The following is a 19960-nucleotide window of genomic DNA, read 5'->3' as shown; positions in this document are numbered from 1 at the left end:
CCAGTGCCAGCTTCAGGAGATCCTCCTCCTAGCAAGGGGATCATAGTCAGGATTGGTGTGCAGCCGGTATGCACTGGTATAGCAGCACTGGTTGTAAAAATACTGAAACATGGCTGGGTGCAGGGGCTCATGACTGTAATCCCAGTACTTTGGGAAGCCGAGGCAGGTGGATCCCTTGAGCCCAAGATTTTGAGACCAGCCTGGGCAACATGGCAAACCCATCTCTATAAAAATAGCAAAAACTAGCCAGGTGTTGTGGAGCGTGCCTGTTGTCCCAGCTACTTGGGAGGCAGAGGTGGGAGGATCGCCTGAGCCTGGGAGGCACAGGTTGCAGTGAGCCGTGATTGTGCCACTGCACTCTACCTTGGGCAACAGAGCGAGACCCTGTCTCAAAAATAAAATACTGACATATTTCCCCATCCACTTGTAACTGGGGCTGCTTTGAACTTTCTAAGTTCAAAGCATCATCCTCCCCATCTCCCCAGACCCTGGACCTAATCAGTTCTGATTAGTTAGGGCTCCTGAGGACCTGGTTGTTAAATATTTGAACATCACCCCCCGCTATAATATTGTAGTGAGAAGCACCCGCTTTATATAGTCAGAAAGGCCTAGATTCCCACTTGATTTTGGTATGAGTTGCGTGGTTTTTGGACAAGTGGCTTCATCTCTCTGAACCTTAGTTTCCTCATCTGGAAATGGGGTCAAATGCCCTCCCTATCAGCGTAGGGATGAAGCTACGCTACAGCAGAGGTCGCAAACTGAGGATGCATCAGAATCACTGGCTGGGCTGGGCGCAGTAGCTCACGCTAGTAATTCCAGCACTTTGGGAGGCCAAGGCCAGTGGATCACCTGAGGTCAGGAGTTCGAGACCAGCCTGGCCAACATAGTGAGACCCCGTCTCTACTAAAAATACAAAAATTAGCCGGACATGGCCACATGCACCTGTAGTCCCAGTTGCTCAAAAGGGTGAAGCAGGAGAATTGCTTGAACCTGGGAGGTGGAGGTTGCAGTGAGCTGAGATCATGCCACTGCCCTCCAGCCTGGGTGACAGAACAAGACTCTGTCTCAAAAAAAAAAAAAAAAAAAAAAAAACGGCCAGGTGTGGTGGCTCACGCCTGTAATCCCAGCACTTTGGGAGGCCGATGCGGGCAGATGACGGGGTCAGGAGTTCAAGACCAGCCTGGCCAATATGATGAAACCCCGTCTCTACTAAAAAATACAAAAATTAGCCGGGCATGGTGGCGGGCCCCTGTAGTCCCAGCTACTCAAGAGGCTGAGGCAGAAGAATCGCTTGAACCTGGGAGGTGGAGGTTACAGTGAGCTGAGATCGTGCCACTGCACTCCAGCCTGGGCAACAGAGCGAGACTCTGTGTCGAAAACAAACAAACAAAATCTTTAGCTTGTTAGGTCAAAGATTTCCGGGCCCCACCCCGGAGTTGCTGATTCAATCGTTCTGGGACGGGGAGGATTTGTGTTTCTAAGTTCTAAGGTGCTGCAGAGGCTTCTGGTCCTGGGACCACAGTTTGAGAACAATTGAACTGGAAGATGTATGAGAAAGTGGGTTGGCCCAAGAGCAGAGGCTCAACCTAGGCTTGGAAAAGGGTCAAAATATGTGCTGGTTTCCCTGTGTGCCACATGGACTTCCTCCTGAGCCATTCCCCAGGGCTCTCTCCATCCATTTGCCCAGCGGGACTGAGCCCCCGCTGAATGCTTAACCTTGGATTTCTCAAAGATTAAGTCCTCTTGCCACCTCTTCCCCATTGTGAGCAGGACCAGATTTATACCTTTAGTGCCTGTGATTACTGACAATACGGTGCCCCTCCCATCTGTTGTCCAAAGTAAAACAATACTAAACCCTGAAATGATTTTATATGACTGCCCCGCCAGCTACCTCACTCTTATTTTCCTTTTTTATCTCCCACTTTCTTTATCCTACAGATTTCAGCCAAATACCTCACATCTATTTCCTCTGTTGGTTCCTAAACATAACTCCTCCAGCCTGGCTTCTGGGCAACCACTCCTCCCTGCCCCTAGACTGCTGCCCCCACGGACTTCCTTTTTGCTAGAGCCAGTGACCTGATCTTAGCACGGGATTGGGAGTCAGAAGGCCTACGCAGCTGGTCACTCACCAGCTGTGTGACCATGAGCAACTTAAAGCACTTCTCTGAGCCATGGGTATGAATGTTAATTTGTAAAGTTGAGATGAGAGCATTAGAGTAATAGAATCATAGTAGCTAAACTGTGTGTGTGTGTGTGTGTGTGTGTGTGTGTGTGTGTGTACCTGCTAAGAGCCAGGCACTGTGCTGAGAATTTGCAAAGTATAATCACATTTAATCCCCGCTACAACACCTCCAAATGAGGTCTGCTTCTTTCCCCACTTTACAAATGAGAAAATGGAGGCATAGAGAGGTAAAGTGATTTGCCTAAAGTCCAACAGCCCATAAATGATAGGTACTAGAATACGAACCCAGGAGGTCTTATTCCAAAATTTATGCCCTATGGCTTCCTTACTGACGCTGCCCAGTACAGATAAGTGAGAGGTGTGACTTGGAGTGAATAGGGACTCTAAGAGTCAGTGTGGGAATTGCCATTCCCCTGAAGCTAGGGATGGCAGGTGTGTTTGTGGGTTGGGGGTGGGGTACTTGAGTGATGCTCTCCCCTGAGGAATGTCTTGCAGGATACACACCTTTCTACTTCATCTCAGACTTCAGTGTCTCCTCCACATCCTGCCAGAGCCTCTCTGGCCTGGCTACCCCTCCCCTCTCTGGCAGGTTTGGGAGAAAGAGGCTTGGAGTTCCCCCACCCTAGATAGCAGGACAGATTCCTCATCTCGTGAGGCTGACCCTGGTCTGGGGGCCTTTTATTAATAGTGGCCCGCAGGGCTGTGTCATCCAGCTAGTGACTCAGGGCTCCAGGGTTAGCACCCTCCCCATCCTGATGGAGCTACCTCAGTGAGGGGCTTAGAGTCCAAACTATGACTCTACTTGAGGGTATATCCTGTTCTCTGCCTTCACTCCCAGGGTCTTGGCTAAACTCTGTTGTGGTATTAAAAAGAGAGGCTGGGGGAAGTGGGGAAGGGGATGTGGTAACCAGAACCACTTCCTGCCACTGCAGTGTTGAAAGCCAAGCTCTGTCCAAGTTCCCCTTGATGGGGGTTGGGGAGCCAGGAGGTAAAGGAGGAAGTTGATGGGAGTGGTGGGGGAGGTTAAGAAAAGGAGGATTCTTATTTGGATTGACTCCAGGAATCAAGATCTGGATTTCCTGGCTGCTCTCTCTCTGCTCCTGTTTGGTAAAAAACAGCGGCTGTCCTGAAGGTGATCCTAATTAGCATAGCAGCAAACACTTATTACCATGTGCCAGGCACTTTATATTTGCTAACCCTTTGAGCCTTACAACCACCCCACGAAGGGAAGCACTATTATTACTCCAATTTTACAGATGGGGAAACTGAGGCACTGAAATGGTTGTGTCAATTGCCCCTGTCACACAGCAAGTCAGTGGCAGAGCTGAGATTTGAACTTAGGCAGCCTGGCTCCAGAGTGCAGGCTCTTGCTCTGTGACCACTCTGAGCCTCAGTTTCCTCATTGCATGATGAGAGTAATTGGAATACATAAATACATTTTCCTTTCGTGATGCCTGACTCTCTGGTAATTAATTATTCATTCAATTTCTCCCCATGCTGAACTCTCAGATCCATGAACAATGAGACAAAGGCTATCTTGGTCACTACTTGTATTCCCAATTCTTAGCATAATGATTGGCCCAGAAAAACTCAACAAGAATGTGTTGAGTAAATGGTCTTTAAAAGGTTTGAAGATCATCGACAATGGTTTGAGTATCTGATAAAAGTTTTAGACCCTTTACATAGAAAAATCAAAATATACCAGTAGCTGGGGGTGAGTCTGCCCCTCCCACTCACCCAGGGTACATTTGGCAATGTTTGGTAACATTTCTGGTTGTCACAACTGGCAGGGGGAGGTGCTACTGGCATCCAGTGGATAGAGGTCAGGGATGCTGCTAAACATTCTACAATGCACACGACAGCCCCAAGTGTCAATGGTTCTAAGTTTGAGATATGTGACATACATACATAGATATGTATTTGTATGTCATATTTGGTACCATTGATGGCAAGTTGGGGGTAGTTAATGGATTTTCCTAAAAGCCTGTGTCTGCCACCCAGATGAAGATCCTCCAGATTGGAGGATCTCTTCCTTTAAAATCATATTACTCTATGACCTCACATTCCCAAGCCTAGAATCTAGTTCCTCCTGGGTCCCCTGTCCTAGCCTCTGATTCCTAAATACGTGGGCCTCCTCTCTTACCTTCAGTGGGTAGCAGGGGACCAGAGGAGAAGGATCCAGGTTTTATGTGCTGCCCCTGTCACCGCATCCACCTACCCACTTCTATACCTGGGTCATCACAGTTCCCTGTAAATGGTAATAAAGATGAAAAGCTTCAGAACCAGGCAGTTCTGAGCTTGAACCCTAGTTCTGTGGATTAACTCGCTCTGTGATCACAGGCAAATTCCTTAACTCTCTGAGCCTTAGTTTTCCCCTCTGAAAACAGGAGGGATACTCATTAAACTTACCTTACAAGTGGTGAGGATGAAATGAGAGGCTTATAGAGAACTTATTACGGTGCTTGACACAGTAAATCTCAAAAAATGCATTATCATTATTATGGTTCAGAGGTAAAGTGACTTGCCCAAGGTCACATAGCTGGAAAATGGCAGAGCTGGGACGGAAACCCAGGACTTCGTGACTGCAAAGCAGATGTTCATTTGTTAGTGAACTTTAGAACTTCAACTTTTCTGTAAAGGAAGTTAATTATCTCCATCTCACAGTCTCATTTATTAGATAAACATATAAAATGCCTGGCACATAGTAGGCCCTTTAAATACAGCTTGTTGGGCCGGGTGCCACGGCTCATGCCTGTAATCCTAGCACTTTGGGAGGCCAGGTGGGCAGATCACCTGAGTCAGAAGTTCGAAACAAGCCTGGTCAACGTAGTGAAACCCCATCTCTACTAAAAATACAAAAAATTTAGCTAGGCGTGGTGGTGCACGCCTATAATACCAGCTACTCGGGAAGCTGAGGCAGGAGAATTGCTTGAACCCAGGAGGCAGAGGTTGCAGTGAGCTGAGATGACGCCACTGCACTCTAGCCTGGGTAACAGAGTGATACTACACCCCCCCAAAATAAAAGAAAATAAATAAATACAGCTTGTTGAGTTGTTAGCATGTTTTTCCCAAATAGGGCTTTGAAGAAGGTGAATATAGACCCCACCTGACACCGGCTGGCTAGGAAGAAAGGAGGGAGGGAGGGGTCACAGGAGCGCCTCCCTGCTGGTGTGGGAGGCTTGGGAGGGAGGCTTGGCATAAGTGTGATAATTGGGCTGGAGATTTGGCTGCATGCAGCAGGGCTGGAGAACTGAAAGGGCTCCTATAGATTATTTTCCCCCATATCCTGCCCCAATTTGCAGTTGAAGAATCCTAAGCTGACAAAGGGGAAGGCATTTACTCCAGGTTACACTGCAGCTTAGAGCCCAATAACCTGGTCTGCTGATTCCAAGTTAGAATCATGGTCTTTTGGCAGGGTCTTGCTCTGTCGCCCAGGCTGGAGTGCAGTGACATAATCATGGCTCACTGTATCCTTGACCTTCTTTCTGGGCTCAAGCAATCCTCCCACCTTGGCCTCCCAAAGTGCTAAGATTACAGGAATGAGCCACCATACCTGACCCTGAATCTTGGGTCTTGGCCTTGGTAATTAAAACCAATCACCACCATCCGTTGCGGACTTACAACGTACAGTGTACTAAACATTTTATATGTTTGATCTCATTTTATCCTCACATCAATTTAGGGACAAAGAACCCCGACCCTCCCCACCCCGTTTTTTTTTTTTTTTTTACAGCTGAGGAAACACATTCAAAGTGATAGGACATTTGCCCGAGGTCCTGAAGGAAGAGAGTAAAGCCATGTCTGCTGTTTTCTAGAGGCTGCTACTCTCCCCTTTACTACCCTAAAGATTCAGCCTGCCGAAGGCAGGGGGTTGCCCCAGTGGAATTCCCCAGCCCTGCCTAGCAGAGCCCATTCCTTCTGCTCCCAGATGAAGCAGGGAGAGGAAGCTGAGTCAAAGAAGGCTGTCAGGGAGGGAAAAAGAGGACAGAGCCTGGAGTGTGGGGAGGGGTTTGGGGAGGAGATTTGACCTGGGAGGGGGTGTTGCAAAAGGCCAAGGATGGGCCAGGGGGATCATTAGATTCAGAAAGAAGTCTCAGGGAGTCTTCCATCACCTTCCCTTGGCCGACCACTGAAGGCTTTCAGACCAAGGGATGAGGGATCCTTCCAGCTTCATCCCCCTCCCTCCCTTTCATACAGTTCCCACAAGCTCTGCAGTTTGCAAAACCCTAACCCTCCCCTGAGGGCCTGCGGTTTCCTGCGGGTCTGGGGTCTTGCCTGACTTGGCAGTGGAGACTGCGGGCAGTGGAGAGAGACGGAGGTGGTGTAAGCCCTTTCTCATGCTGGGGCTGCCACACACACACACACACACACACACACACACACACACCCTGTCCCCTGAGTCAGCACTTGCCTGTCAAGGAGGGGTGGGGTCACAGGAGCGCCTCCTTAAAGCCCCCACAACAGCAGCTGCAGTCAGACACCTCTGCCCTCACCATGAGCCTCTGGCAGCCTCTGGTCCTGGCGCTCCTGGTGCTGGGCTGCTGCTTTGCTGCCCCCAGACGGCGCCAGTCCACCCTTGTGCTCTTCCCTGGAGACCTGAGAACCAATCTCACCGACAGGCAGCTGGCAGAGGTGGGCAAACACCTAGTCTAGAGTTGGGGAGGGCTGTCCGGGAGGGTGTTGAGTGTCCCAGAGAGGACACAGGGCCTCAGAAGAGATGCTTTAGGGGTGTGTTGGTGGTGATTGGCATATCTGAAGAACAGAGGTGTCCAGGGTTAGGCAATGGGGGGTCTTGTGGAGGCTTTGAGCAGTGATGGCCAGAAATGGGCAATGGGGCTTTCCTAGGTGGGAAATGGGAAATGGTTTGGGGTGGGGGAGGCATTGGAGGGTTCTGGGGTAAGCATAGGCTGGGAGTGAACAGGGGCAAACCTTATGCAGCTGTGCAGCAGAAATGGGCTAGAGGAATCCAGGGGTGAGAAGGAGCTGAGGATGTCTAAGGAGGGGAGATCCCTGGGTGGTCAGAAAGCACTGGTGTCTGGAAAGCACTTAATGCTTTATTAAATGCTAGTCCCTGCTGGGCATGATGGCTCACACCTGTAATCGCAGCACTTTGGGAGGCCAAGGCGGTAGGATCCCTCGAGCTCAGGAGTTTGAGCCCAGCCTAGGCAACATAGTAAGATCCTGTCTCTACAAAAAAATTAAAGAAATAGCCAGGCACAGCGATGTGCACCTGTAGTTCCAGCTATGCAGAAGGCTGAGATGAGAGGATCACTTGAGTCCAGGAGGTCCAGGCTGCAGTGGGCTGATGCCGTCTCTCCAAAAAAAAAAAAAAAAAAAAAAGAAAAAGAAAAAGAAAAAAAAGACTCCCTCCACAAGTGTCTGGAGGGAGTCCTGGCCCCAGCTGGGCAGAGAAAGGGGTCAGAGATATGGCATGTGTGTGTCCCTTCATCCACAGGAATACCTGTACCGCTATGGTTACACTCGCGTGGCAGAGATGCGCGGAGAGTCGAAATCTCTGGGGCCTGCGCTGCTGCTTCTCCAGAAGCAACTGTCCCTGCCCGAGACCGGTGAGCTGGACAGCGCCACGCTGAAGGCCATGCGAACCCCACGGTGCGGGGTCCCAGACCTGGGCAGATTCCAAACCTTTGAGGGCGACCTCAAGTGGCACCACCACAATATCACCTATTGGTGAGCTGGGGCCGTGGGGGCAGCGGGGTGGGGCGGGGAGGCCGGGTCTGGCTCTTGGGCCAGCGGTGAACATGTCCTGTCTTGGACGGGTTCCTGGGTTTCACTATTTAATGTGTGGCCCCGGGGGAGTGTCTCTACCTCTGAGCCTCTGTTTTTCCTTCAGGGAAATGGCTCTTGCAATCCAAGTCCTCCTGTCAGGGCCATTGTGAGGGTCTAAGTAGACAAAAAAACAGTCTGGAAGCGATTTATAGATGACAGCGTGGACGGCAGGGAGCACTGTGTATGTTGAAGTCTCTGCCATATGGGGAGTCCCTGCTGCCCCGCTCCAGCCTTTCACTTCTGACGTCCTTCCTCTGGCTCTTACCCTACAGGATCCAAAACTACTCGGAAGACTTGCCGCGGGCGGTGATTGACGACGCCTTTGCCCGCGCCTTCGCGCTGTGGAGCGCGGTGACGCCGCTCACCTTCACTCGCGTGTACAGCCGGGACGCAGACATCGTCATCCAGTTTGGTGTCGCGGGTGAGAACGTGAGGAGGGAAAATCCAGGAGACCTGGGCGGGGTCAGGGAAGGGAGGACCACGGAGAGCGTGGAGGTAGCAGTGGCCCCGGCTTCCTCTTGCCTGCCCGCGCTGCCCTGGCTTATACGGCCCCTCCTGCCAGACAGTGCACAGGGCCAGGGCGCCAGGCTGGGAGAGCTTCGCGCAGGCGGGATTTTAGCCTGCACTTATTTCGGAGCCCTTGCCTTGGGCAGCGCACAATCTGCGCAACAGTACTTGGCTAACCCTCTTCCTCTCGACCTGTTTCTTCAGAGCACGGAGACGGGTATCCCTTCGACGGGAAGGACGGGCTCCTGGCACACGCCTTTCCTCCTGGCCCCGGCATTCAGGGAGACGCCCATTTCGACGATGACGAGTTGTGGTCCCTGGGCAAGGGCGTCGGTGAGATTCTGAGTCCTCCTGGCCCCTGATTCCCTTCTTCTCTCCCACCCATCACCCGCCGCCCTGACTCCGGTCCCCCCTCCTCCCGCAGTGGTTCCAACTCGGTTTGGAAACGCAGATGGCGCGGCCTGCCACTTCCCCTTCATCTTCGAGGGCCGCTCCTACTCTGCCTGCACCACAGATGGTCGCTCCGACGGCTTGCCCTGGTGCAGTACCACGGCCAACTACGACACCGACGGCCGGTTTGGCTTCTGCCCCAGCGAGAGTGAGTGTGGGGGCGCGCCGAGGGCTGGGGGCGCCCACCACCCTTGATGGTCCTGGGTTCTAATCCCAGCTCTGCCACTAGTGCTGTGTGGCCTGCAATTTACCCTCCCGCACTCTGGGCCCAATTTTCTCATCTGAGAAATGATGAGAGGAGGGATGAACTGTAGACCATCCATGGGTCAAAGAACAGGACACACTTGGGGGTTATAATGTGCTCTCTCCGCCTTCTCCCCCTTTCCCACCTCCTCCTCGCCCCAGGACTCTACACCCAGGACGGCAATGCTAATGGGAATCCCTGCCAGTTTCCATTCATCTTCCAAGGCCAATCCTACTCCGCCTGCACCACGAACGGTCGCTCCGACGGCTACCGCTGGTGCGCCACCACCGCCAACTACGACCAGGACAAGCTCTTCGGCTTCTGCCCGACCCGAGGTACCTCCGCCCTGTCTACCAGGTTCAGCCCCGCCCTCTCATCATGCATTTGCCCCCAAAACGCGGCCCTTCCCTTCATCAGTTTGTCTTTCCACTCTCATTGGTCCTCAGGACGACCGTGACTCCGCCCACCTACACCACATTTCCACCCCATCCCTGACTTCCAATGGCCCCGCCCCAGCCACTGAGGTTCGGCCTTTTCTGCTCAGCTGGCCGCCTCTTCCTTGGTCTACTGTCCCAGGCACCGCCCACGGGTCTAGCCTCTTCTCAGGAGTGCTCTACAGGGCCCCCTAGGCCACCAAGATTGTCTAGCTCCCTGTCGGGTAGGCCCCTGGCTCCTTATTGGACTCATCCACCTGGCTCATCCAAGGCCTTGGGTCTCTCCAGCCGACTCGACCGTGATGGGGGGCAACTCGGCGGGGAAGCCGTGCGTCTTCCCCTTCACCTTCCTGGGTAAGGAGTACTCGACCTGTACCAGCGAGGGCCGCGGAGATGGGCGCCTCTGGTGCGCTACCACCTCGAACTTTGACAGCGACAAGAAGTGGGGCTTCTGCCCGGACCAAGGTAGGCGTGGTCCCGAGGCTCCGGGGCTGCGGTTCCCGGCAGTGGTGGTGGTGGGGTGGCCAGGGCTGGGGGCTCGGCCCGGCGCTCATGTCTCAGGCTCCCTCTCCCTCCAGGATACAGTTTGTTCCTCGTGGCGGCGCACGAGTTCGGCCACGCGCTGGGCTTAGATCATTCGTCAGTGCCGGAGGCGCTCATGTACCCTATGTACCGCTTCACTGAGGAGCCCCCCTTGCATAAGGACGACGTGAATGGCATCCAGCATCTCTATGGTGAGGCAGGGGCAGGGATGGGAGGAGGAGGGGAAAGGGCGTGGCTGTGCCACAGTACCAAAGAATTGGGGGTTGGGGGTCGGGGGAGGAACGGGGCGTGCAGCAGAGGTGGGACCTCAAAGTCTATCTGGAAGCAGAGCCTGGGCCCAGTCGCTGCCATGTCAGTGCTTAGAGATGGTGATAAAGAGACTCTAGAGAGAGATAGGCGTGACTTCAAAAGCCAGTCTACGCTGGGCATGGTGGCTCACGCCTCTAATCCCAGCGCTTTGGGAGACCCAAGGCGGGAGGACTGCTTGAGTCCAGGAGTTCCAGACCAGCCTCGGCAACATAGCCAGACTCCCATCTCTACAAAAAATAAATGAGCCAGGCGTGAAGGCACATGTCTGTAGTCCTAGCTACTCTGGAGGCTGAGGCGGGAGGATCCCTTGAGCCCAGGAATTCGAGGCTGTAGTGAGCTATGATTGCACCACTGCACTCCATCCTGGGCCATACAGGATGTCGCTTAAAACGAAAAAGAAGAAGAAAGTCCTGTGGTTTGGGAAGGAAGGCTGAGTGAGGAGGGGCCTGTGTGCCAGAGGAGGCCTCACTGAGAGGCTTAGGGGAGCAGATGTTCTAGGGGTACAGACGTATGCAGGAATAGGAAGAGTCTCATCCCGTGTCTCTCTTTAGGTCCTCGCCCTGAACCTGAGCCACGGCCTCCAACCACCACCACACGGCAGCCCACAGCTCCCACGACGGTCTGCCCCACCGGACCCCCCACTGTCCGCCCCTCAGAGCGCCCCACAGCTGGCCCCACAGGTCCCCCCTCAGCTGGCCCCACAGGTCCCCCCACTGCTGGCCCTTCTACGGCCGCTACTGTGCCTTTGAATCCGGTGGACGATGCCTGCAACGTGAACATCTTCGACGCCATCGCGGAGATTGGGGACCAGCTGTATTTGTTCAAGGATGGGTGAGGAGGCAGGGTTGTGTGGATGCGGGAGGGGGCTTGGCGGAGGGGCTGCCCTTCCCTTCCCGCCCACTGGCCCTGTGTCCAAGGCTTAGAGCCCGTCCTTTCCCTCCTCGCGTTCTCAGGAAGTACTGGCGATTCTCTGAGGGCAGGGGGAGCCGGCCGCAGGGCCCCTTCCTTATCGCCGACAAGTGGCCCGCGCTGCCCCGCAAGCTGGACTCGGTCTTTGAGGAGCCGCTCTCCAAGAAGCTTTTCTTCTTCTCTGGTTAGTTACCTTCTTTCCCTCCGCCGCCCCGTCAATCCCCATCAGTCAAGGAGGCTGAAGAGACCATCGATAACCCACGAAACGTCTTGTGCGTTTTATAAAAATACGCCCCCTGGCGGACGCAGTTTAGCAAACGTAGGGGCGGCTGAGTTTCTGCCCCCTCCTCTCCACGCCCTCGAGTCGCTCTACCCAGCGCCTCTGTCCCTGGGGTGCAGGGACTGCGGGCACGCGGGCTAGGAAAGGCCTCCCCGGAATCTCCCTCCTCGCGTTCTAGAAGAGTACGTGCTCCCTCTGCGCCTCCAAACCGACGTGACCCTCCTCCCCTGCAGGGCGCCAGGTGTGGGTGTACACAGGCTCGTCGGTGCTGGGCCCGAGGCGTCTGGACAAGCTGGGCCTGGGCGCCGACGTGGCCCAGGTGACCGGGGCCCTCCGGAGTGGCAGGGGGAAGATGCTGCTGTTCAGCGGGCGGCGCCTCTGGAGGTGAGCGCCGCCGCGGCCGCCGGCAGGGGGAGCCCGGGCGCCGTCCGTCCGCCAGGTAGCCGGCTCAGCACCTGTCTCCTCCGCGCCTGCCCGCAGGTTCGACGTGAAGGCGCAGATGGTGGATCCCCGGAGCGCCAGCGAGGTGGACCGGATGTTCCCCGGGGTGCCTCTGGACACGCACGACGTCTTTCAGTACCGAGGTGAGGGCTGAGGAGGGTCCCTTCGTGAGACACCACACTAGGCTCCTCTTAGTGAGTGGTCAAATTCTGAGCGAGGAAGAAAAAGCCCTTGGAAATGGAAGCAAATGCCCCAGCACAGACAAGATCCCAGCAGAGGCAGAGGCCTTCTCCAGGTCATTTAGGAAGTCAGGGATGCAACCAAGACCAGGACCCAGATTTCCTGCCTCCCCGGCTGGAAGCTCTTTCTCCTTCAGTACAGGACACAGGTGGCTTGTATGGAAGCTCATTTATTAGACAACAGTCATCAAGTGCCGATAATGTGCCAGGCGCTGTGCTACAGTGAGAGATAAGACAATTCACAGCTCTGTGGCTTTGGGCAAGTCACTGCTTCTCTACGCTTCTAGCCTCAGTTTCCCCATCTGTAATATGGGGACGATAGCTGGAATTACACTTGACTTCTCTTTCTCACCAGTCACATCCAAACAGTTGACAAGGTGAACAAGATTTTCTGCCACCAAAATCTTTTTCTAGTCTGTCATTTTTTTTGCCATCTTCTTTATAAACACCCCAGCCCAAACCATACTGGCTGTCCAGGACCTTTAACATATTCCATGAGATTAGGGAGGGGGTAGGAGTGGAGGGCAATGGTCTTGGGAGTGACCCCAGATGAATTCCAAGGTCAAAGAAATTAAGAGGATCTGACACTCCACCCCTGTGTTCTCATCTCTTCCCACTCCTCCTGTTATTTACCCTGCTCCACCCACACTGGCTGCTCTTTGAACAGATCAAGGTCATTCCTAGCTTAGAGCCTTTGTGCCAGTTGTTCCCTCTGTCTGGAAGACTTTCCCTCCAGATTGTCACTGGGCCATCCCACTGTCTTCCTTCAGGTTTCAGTGCTAAGGCCATTGCTTCAATGAGGCCTTCTTTGATATTTATTATCTATTTACTTGTTTTTATTTTCTCCATAGCTTTCTATATTTTCTTTTCTTTTCTTTTTTTTTGGGATGGAGTCTTCCTCTGTCACCCAGGCTGGAGTGCAGTGGCACGATCTCAGCTCACTGCAACCTTCGACTCCTGGGTTCAAGCGATTCTCCTGCCTCAGCCTCCCAAGTAGCTGGGATTACAGGTGCCCACCACCATGCTCGGCTAATTTTTTGTATTTTTTAGTAGAGACGGGGTTTCACCATCTTGGCCAGGCTGGTCTTGAACTCCTGACCTCGTGATCCACCCGCCTCAGCCTCCCAAAGTGCTGGGATTACAGGCATGAGCCACCGCACCCAGCCACTTTCTATATTTTCAAAACCAATCTCATTTATTTACGTGTTTGCTTAATTGTCTCTTGCCTCACTAGAGTGTAAGCACCAAGATAATTGAGATCATGCCTACATTTTTTTCTGCTTACCCCCAGTATCTTGAACAGAGCACATAGTAGGTGCTCAATAAATAATTGTTGATGAATGAACAGATTTGTTCAATGAATCAGTGTTGAATGAATTGTTCTGAGCATTAAGATAGTTGGTCTATTCATTTGTTAGTTCATTCACAAAATGTGTATGGTGTACCTACTGTGTGCTAGGCTCTGCGGCAGTGCTTTGGGCACTGAGGTCTGTGCCCTCCAGCATCTCACAGCACCTCACAGCATCTCACAGGTGGGGGGGATAAAGGTGATATGTGAAAACCTTAGAAAGTTCTAGAAATGGCAGAAGAGATGGTTGTCAAGATCTTGTTCCTATTTCTGTATATGTGGGAGAATTAGAATCACTCCTCTCATGCCTGCCTGTCTCCTGCAGAGAAAGCCTATTTCTGCCAGGACCGCTTCTACTGGCGCGTGAGTTCCCGAAGGGAGTTGAACCAGGTGGACCAAGTGGGCTACGTGACCTATGACATCCTGCAGTGCCCTGAGGACTAGGGCTCCCATCCTGCTTTGGCAGTGCCATGTAAATCCCCACTGGGACCAACCCTGGGGAAGGAGCCAGTTTGCCGGATACAAACTGGTATTCTGTTCTGGAGGACAGGGAGGAGTGGAGGTGGGCTGGGCCCTCTCTTCTCACCTTCGTTTTTTGTTGGAGTGTTTCTAATAAACTTGGATTCGCTAACCTTTAGAAGCAGACTTTATTTATATATGTATGCACCTATGTATGCATGTATGTATTTAACTGATAGAGTGGAAAAAAAAAAAAAGGAAAAACAAATAACTGATACAGTGCTTTCTACGTGCCAGAAAGTGTTCTAGGCTGGGCATGGTGGCTCACTCCTAGCACTTTGGGAGGCTGAGGCGGGCGGATCACGAGGTCAGGAGATTAAGACCACCCTGGTTAACACGGTGAAACCCTGTCTCTACTAAAAAAAAATAGAAAAAATTAGCCAGGCGTGGTGGCGGGCGCCTGTAGTCCCAGCTACTTGGAAGGCTGAGGCAGGAGAATGGCGTGAACCTGGGAGGCGGAGCTTGCAGTGAGCCGAGATCACGCCACTGCACTCCAGCCTGGGCAACAGGGTGAGACTCCGTCTCAAAAAAAAAAAAAAAAAAAAAGTGTTCTAGGCACTTTGTAAATGTTAACATATTCAATCATTCCTGTTAGGAAAGTATGATGTGATTATTTCTATTTTACAGTCAAGGAAATGATCAACCTGTTTATTCATTGATCAAACATTTATTGAGCCCCTACATGGAGCCAGGACCTGTACTGGGCAATGGGGATACAGAAATGAGTTAGACTTTAGAATGCATAAGATTGCCCTTGGAACTTGCTTAAAATGCAACTCCAGGCTCCACCTCCAGAGAGTCTGACCTATTTACAAGGGTAATTCTATGGCTGGTGGTGGTGGGATCACACTTGGGGAGTGTGATCACACTTGGGGAGTGTGCAGTGCATGATCTTTTATTCTACAATAATGGTGTGTGTGTGTGCACGTGTGTGTGTCTGTGTTGTGATTGAGGTCCAGGAATGTTTCTCAGTCAAGATGACATCTGAACTGGAACCGAATCAGGAAGGATGAACAAGATTCTTCCTGTGCAAGGGACAATCTTCTTAGAGGGTAATTTACCAAGAACCACTAAACCTAAAAATGTAACTACTTTCTGACCCTCACATATGTGCACAAGACAACACATAGAAGGATGTTGATTGCAGCATTGTTTGTTAGTGAAAAACTGGCAATAACCTAGGTGCCCAGGAGTAAGGCAGTGGATAAATAAAATATGGATCATATACCTGATGTTAGTAGCTACCCCTGGTACAGCACTGTGTGCCAGGCACTGTTCTATGTGCATTTTGTATGATAAAACAACCAGATGAGATAGGTACTCCTACTACTTGGTAGGTACCATTATTACTGCCATCACCAATCCCTTGTTTTACAGATGAGGAAACTAAGGCACAGAGAATTATACAACTCACCCAAAGTCTCATAGCTAGTGAGTGATAACAGTGGGATTTGAATGTGGGTTCTTGGTGCAAATGCACCAAGAGAAAAAGAAGAGAAAAAGCAGTGGGTGTCTGGGAACTTCAAATGGCTCAGAACTCCAGCATGGGGTAGTAGCGGGTGGCTAAGAGGGAATGGAGAGGATTCTGGAATGGTTAAGATAGCAGTGCTAGTTTGGGATAGAATAGAGAAGTCCTGAATGCCAGGCTGAATATGAATTTGACCTTACAGGTTAGCAAAGGGACTTGACTGAAAGATTGGGGCCCATGAGCGGAGGTGATGGGTTTGATCAGGGCCTACGTGGGAATTTAAGCAGGAGTCTAGAGAACTGCCCTCCTGAGCTTCCTCTTTCATCTGTTTCTTGCTCAAATGACCCACTCCCACTGGCGTACAAACATTCCCCGCCATGAGTTGTTTACAATCTCTCTTAACCCCTGCCTCCCACTAGATACTAGTCTATTTCTCTACCTTCCCATCCCCATTCACAATAAAACTTCTCCAAAGCATGGTCTCTACCCACTGTCTCCACTTCCTCAATTCCCATTCTCTCCTCAGCCATTTCCAGCCTGGATCCCACCCCACTACACCACCAAAGTCACCCTCTTCAAAGCCATTTATGACCTTCTTGTAGCCAGATGTGACAGGAGCTCCTCTCTGCTCATCCCACACCAACTCTCCCCACATTGACATAGTGGATCCTGCCCTTCTTCCTGAAACTCTCGGCCTCTGGAACCTTACTTCTGGGTCTCCTCCTACTTCACTGGGTGGATTTTCCTCTTCTGGTGACAGAGGCACCCTTGTGCTCAATCATGGGAATCCTCTGCTCTGTGTATACTCATTCCCTGTGATGTCTGGTAGCCCACAGCCTTAAATAGCACCTCTCTGCTAAAGACCGTGAAATTTGTGTTTCCTACTGTAACCTCCTCTCCCCTGCCCTGAGCTCCAGACTCATATGTTCAACTGCCTACTCTACACGGCTCCTTAGCTGGCAAACAGACCTCTCAACCTAACGGGTCCAAACTGACTCCTGGGTTTCAACTTCCAAACGTGCTCCTCTGTTGTTACCACTTTAATAAGAGACAGCATCATCCACCCTCAATCAAGCTGAACATCTAATCAGTCCTAAAATCTAGGAATCAGTTATTTAAACTTATTTTCTAGTACTGGGTTTCTCAGCCTCTACACTATTGACATTTTGGGCTGGATACTTTGTTGTGGGGGATTGTCTTACACTGTACATCTACACTGTACCTTCCAGCATGTTTGGCATCTTCCTCCAGGAGGTGACAGGATCCATGGCCAGATGCCAGGCCCATTCAGGGTCAGCCCCCTCTGCTAACAAAGGCGCCAGTGTGAGGATGGGGTGCAGCAGGGTAATGTTGAACTGTGACTCATGGCCAGGCAGCCCTGGTACAAACCTAGAGAGCCCAAGAGGCCTTTAGCCCCTAGATGCTGGTACTAGCCCCTGCTCCAGTTGTGATAACCAAAAATGGCTCTGAATATTGCCAAACATTCCCTGGTGGTCAACATTGCCCCCAGTTGAGAACCATTGCTATAATATAATAAATATACAAATGTATCTATAATAAGTGTACATTTGAAGACATTTTCACAAATGGAACACAAGTGTGTAACCAGCACCAGGTCAAGAAACAAGAGGCTGGGCATGGTGGCTTTTGCCTATAATCCCAGCACTTTGGGAGGCCAAGGCGGGTGGATCATCCGAGATCAGGAGTTCGAAACCAGCCTGGCCAACATGGTGAAGACCTCTCTCCACTAAAAATACAAAAATTAGCTGGGCACAGTGGTGGGCACCTTGTAATCCCAGCTACTTGGGAGGCTGAGGTAGGAGAATTGCTCGAACTGGGAGGTGGAGATTGCAGTGAGCCAAGATCATGACACTGTACTCCAGCCTGGGCGACAAAGTGAGACTCTGTCTCAAGAGAAAAAAAAAAAAAAGAAACAAAACATTATCAGCATCCTAGAAGCCTGCTTGCCATCACTACCTCTTCTCCCCAAGGGGTACCACTATCATTACTTTTTTTTTTTTCTGACGCCCAGGCTGGAGTGCAGTGGCATGATCTCGGCTCACTGCAACCTCCGCCTCCTGGGTTCAAGCAATTCTCTGCCTCAGTCTCCAAAATACCTGGGATTACATGTGTCCACCACTACACATGGCTAATTTTTGTATTTTTAGTAAAGACAGGGTTTCACCATCTTGGCCAGGCTGGTCTTGAACTCCTGACCTCATGATCCACCAGCCTCGGCCTCCCAAAGTGCTGGGATTACAGGTGAGCCACCGTGCCCAGTGCCACTATCATTACTTCTAACAGCTTAGATAGACTTTGACTATTTTTTACTGTATTTAAATAGTGTTATAGGGTATGTATTCTTTTGTGTCTGGACTCTTTTTTCTCAAGGTTCTATTTGTGAGATTCATCCATATTGTTCTGAGATGGTATTCCATTGTGTGAAGGTACTACAACTTATTTCTCTATTTCACTGTTGACAAGCATTTGGTTGATCCCAATTTGGGGCTATTATGGACAATGCCCCTATGAACATTCATGGTAAATGTCTTTTGGTGAACACGGGCAGTCATTTCTTTCGGGTATATACCTAGGAGAAAAACTGCTGGGTTGAAGGATATGTGTATGTTCAGCTTCAGTAGATGTTATCAAATAGTTTCCCAAAGCAGTTTTTGCCTAACTACACTCCCACCAGCAGTGTGTGAATTGCCAGGATTTCTCCTTGACTTCACTCTTATGGTCACATGTCACATCCGATCCACCAGTGGGTCCTGATGGTTTCACTTTCAAAACCTAACTGGAATCAGACAACTGCCACCACTCTAGTCTGGCTGTCATCACCCCCTAGCTTGGGGTCTGCAGGAGCCTCCTAATTCGATTTCCAGCTTCTACTCTTGCCATTCTTTAGTTGAACCTTCACCCAGCAGCCAGAACGATCCTGTTAAATTATAAATCAGATCGCATCATTCCCCTGCTCAAAAAATCCAGGCTCCTCCCCAAAGCCTTCAGAAGACCACATGATCTGCCCTTCTCTCCTCCTTCATCTCCAGTCACTCTCTTCTCCACTCACTCTCTTCTAGACACAATGGCCTTGCTGTTTCTTGGACAGTCGGGGCTCCTTCTCACTCCAAGGCTCTGCATTTGCTGTTTCTTCTTCTAGAGAACTCTTACCCCTAGATCTTTGCATAGCTGGCTCTTCTCATCAGTGAGGTCTCAGCTCAAATACCATATCTTCTAGGAGGCCTTCTCAGACCACCCCTAAAGTAGTCCTCCCTCTTACCCATTATCCCATGGCCATAGTTTTAAACATACACCCAATCTCAAATGATCTCATCTATGCGTTTGCTCACGTATAATCTTTTTCTCCTTATTAGAATTTAAGCCACTTGAGGGCAAGAAGCCAGTGGATCTCATTCACCGACGTATCCCTCGCACCATTGACCGAAACACAGGAACGCTATCGACCTGTGCCGAATGAATGAATGAATGAATGAGCCCCAGGTGTTTAGGAGACACTAGCAGAGGTGGCCCCGTTGTAGGGACGACTCTCACCTGCAGATGGCCTCCTCAGGCCGTTCGGGTGGCACTGGGGAGCCCAGGGCCTCCCAGCGAAGTGGCCTGATTCAGGAACCCTCCGCACAGCGGGCACTAGGACCCTGCGCGGCGCCGCGTCTGGCGGGGGGCGGGCGGGCGGGGGGGTTGGGGGATCCGCTCTTTCTCTCTTCTAGAGCCTGGCTGCAGCCACTTGTGCGATCCCGGCCCTCGCCGCGGCCGCCTGGCCCCTTTCCGCGCCATGAGCCGCAGGTTCACGGTCACATCGCTGCCCCCCGCAGGGCCCGCCAGAAGCCCTGACCCAGAGTCCCGCCGGCATTCGGTCGCAGACCCCCGCCACCTCCCGGGGGAAGACGTCAAAGGTAGAGGCCGCAGGGGGCGGGGCCTGCCGGGCCGGGCGGGACGAGGGGGAGGGGCCGGGGCTGACCGTCTGTTGAAGGGGGCAGGGCCAAGACCGGGGGCGGGGAGGGGTCCCAGTCCTAGGCCTGAGAGGGGAACGGAGCCGGGACTAGGAAACCGAGGGGCCGGAGTCGCGGAACGGAAAGTGTGAAGGGGGAGGGGCCAGACGCGAGGTGGGCGTGGCCACAAGGGAAAGGGGTGGGGCCAGGGAAGGGGTTGGGACGGAGGCGAAGGGGGCGGGTCTGGTGATGGAAGGGCCAGGGTCAAGGTGGAGAGTAGGCCGGAGGGCACTAAAGGGGCGGGGACATCTCGAGTAGGGAGCGGGACCAGAGTGGGGAGGTGGAACTAG

General features: G+C 52.0%; 2 protein-coding genes and 1 long non-coding RNA gene across 3 annotated transcripts in view; 2 read left to right on the top strand and 1 right to left on the bottom strand.

Annotated features, from left to right (window-relative positions):
- The first annotated feature begins 6663 nt into the window (after positions 1-6663).
- Positions 6664-14310, top strand: MMP9 (matrix metallopeptidase 9). The gene is made up of 13 exons (XM_030826814.1): positions 6664-6814; positions 7638-7870; positions 8242-8390; positions 8681-8809; positions 8901-9074; positions 9332-9505; positions 9893-10069; positions 10183-10338; positions 11008-11287; positions 11410-11549; positions 11879-12029; positions 12126-12229; positions 13999-14310. The coding sequence occupies exons 1-13, from the start codon at positions 6677-6679 to the stop codon at positions 14115-14117; spliced, it is 2124 nt and encodes a 707-aa protein (XP_030682674.1). The 5' UTR covers positions 6664-6676; the 3' UTR covers positions 14118-14310.
- LOC115838056 lies at positions 11255-19778 on the bottom strand. The gene is made up of 3 exons (XR_004033113.1): positions 19213-19778; positions 17447-17564; positions 11255-12542 (listed from the first exon to the last, which is right to left on the bottom strand). It is a non-coding gene; the product is annotated as an uncharacterized LOC115838056 (long non-coding RNA).
- The window catches only part of SLC12A5 (solute carrier family 12 member 5), a 38650-nt gene continuing 38143 nt past the window's right edge, over positions 19454-19960 (top strand). The window contains exon 1 of the mRNA XM_012511916.2: positions 19454-19574. Coding sequence (XP_012367370.1) covers positions 19454-19574 — 121 coding nt within the window. The remainder of the gene's footprint in view (positions 19575-19960) is intronic.

This window comes from Nomascus leucogenys, chromosome 13 (genome assembly GCF_006542625.1).
Source record: "Nomascus leucogenys isolate Asia chromosome 13, Asia_NLE_v1, whole genome shotgun sequence".
In the NCBI taxonomy this organism is placed as follows: domain Eukaryota; kingdom Metazoa; phylum Chordata; class Mammalia; order Primates; family Hylobatidae; genus Nomascus; species Nomascus leucogenys.
The sequence above is the reverse complement of the archived record's forward strand: the minus strand, read 5'-3'. Positions and strand labels throughout refer to the sequence as shown.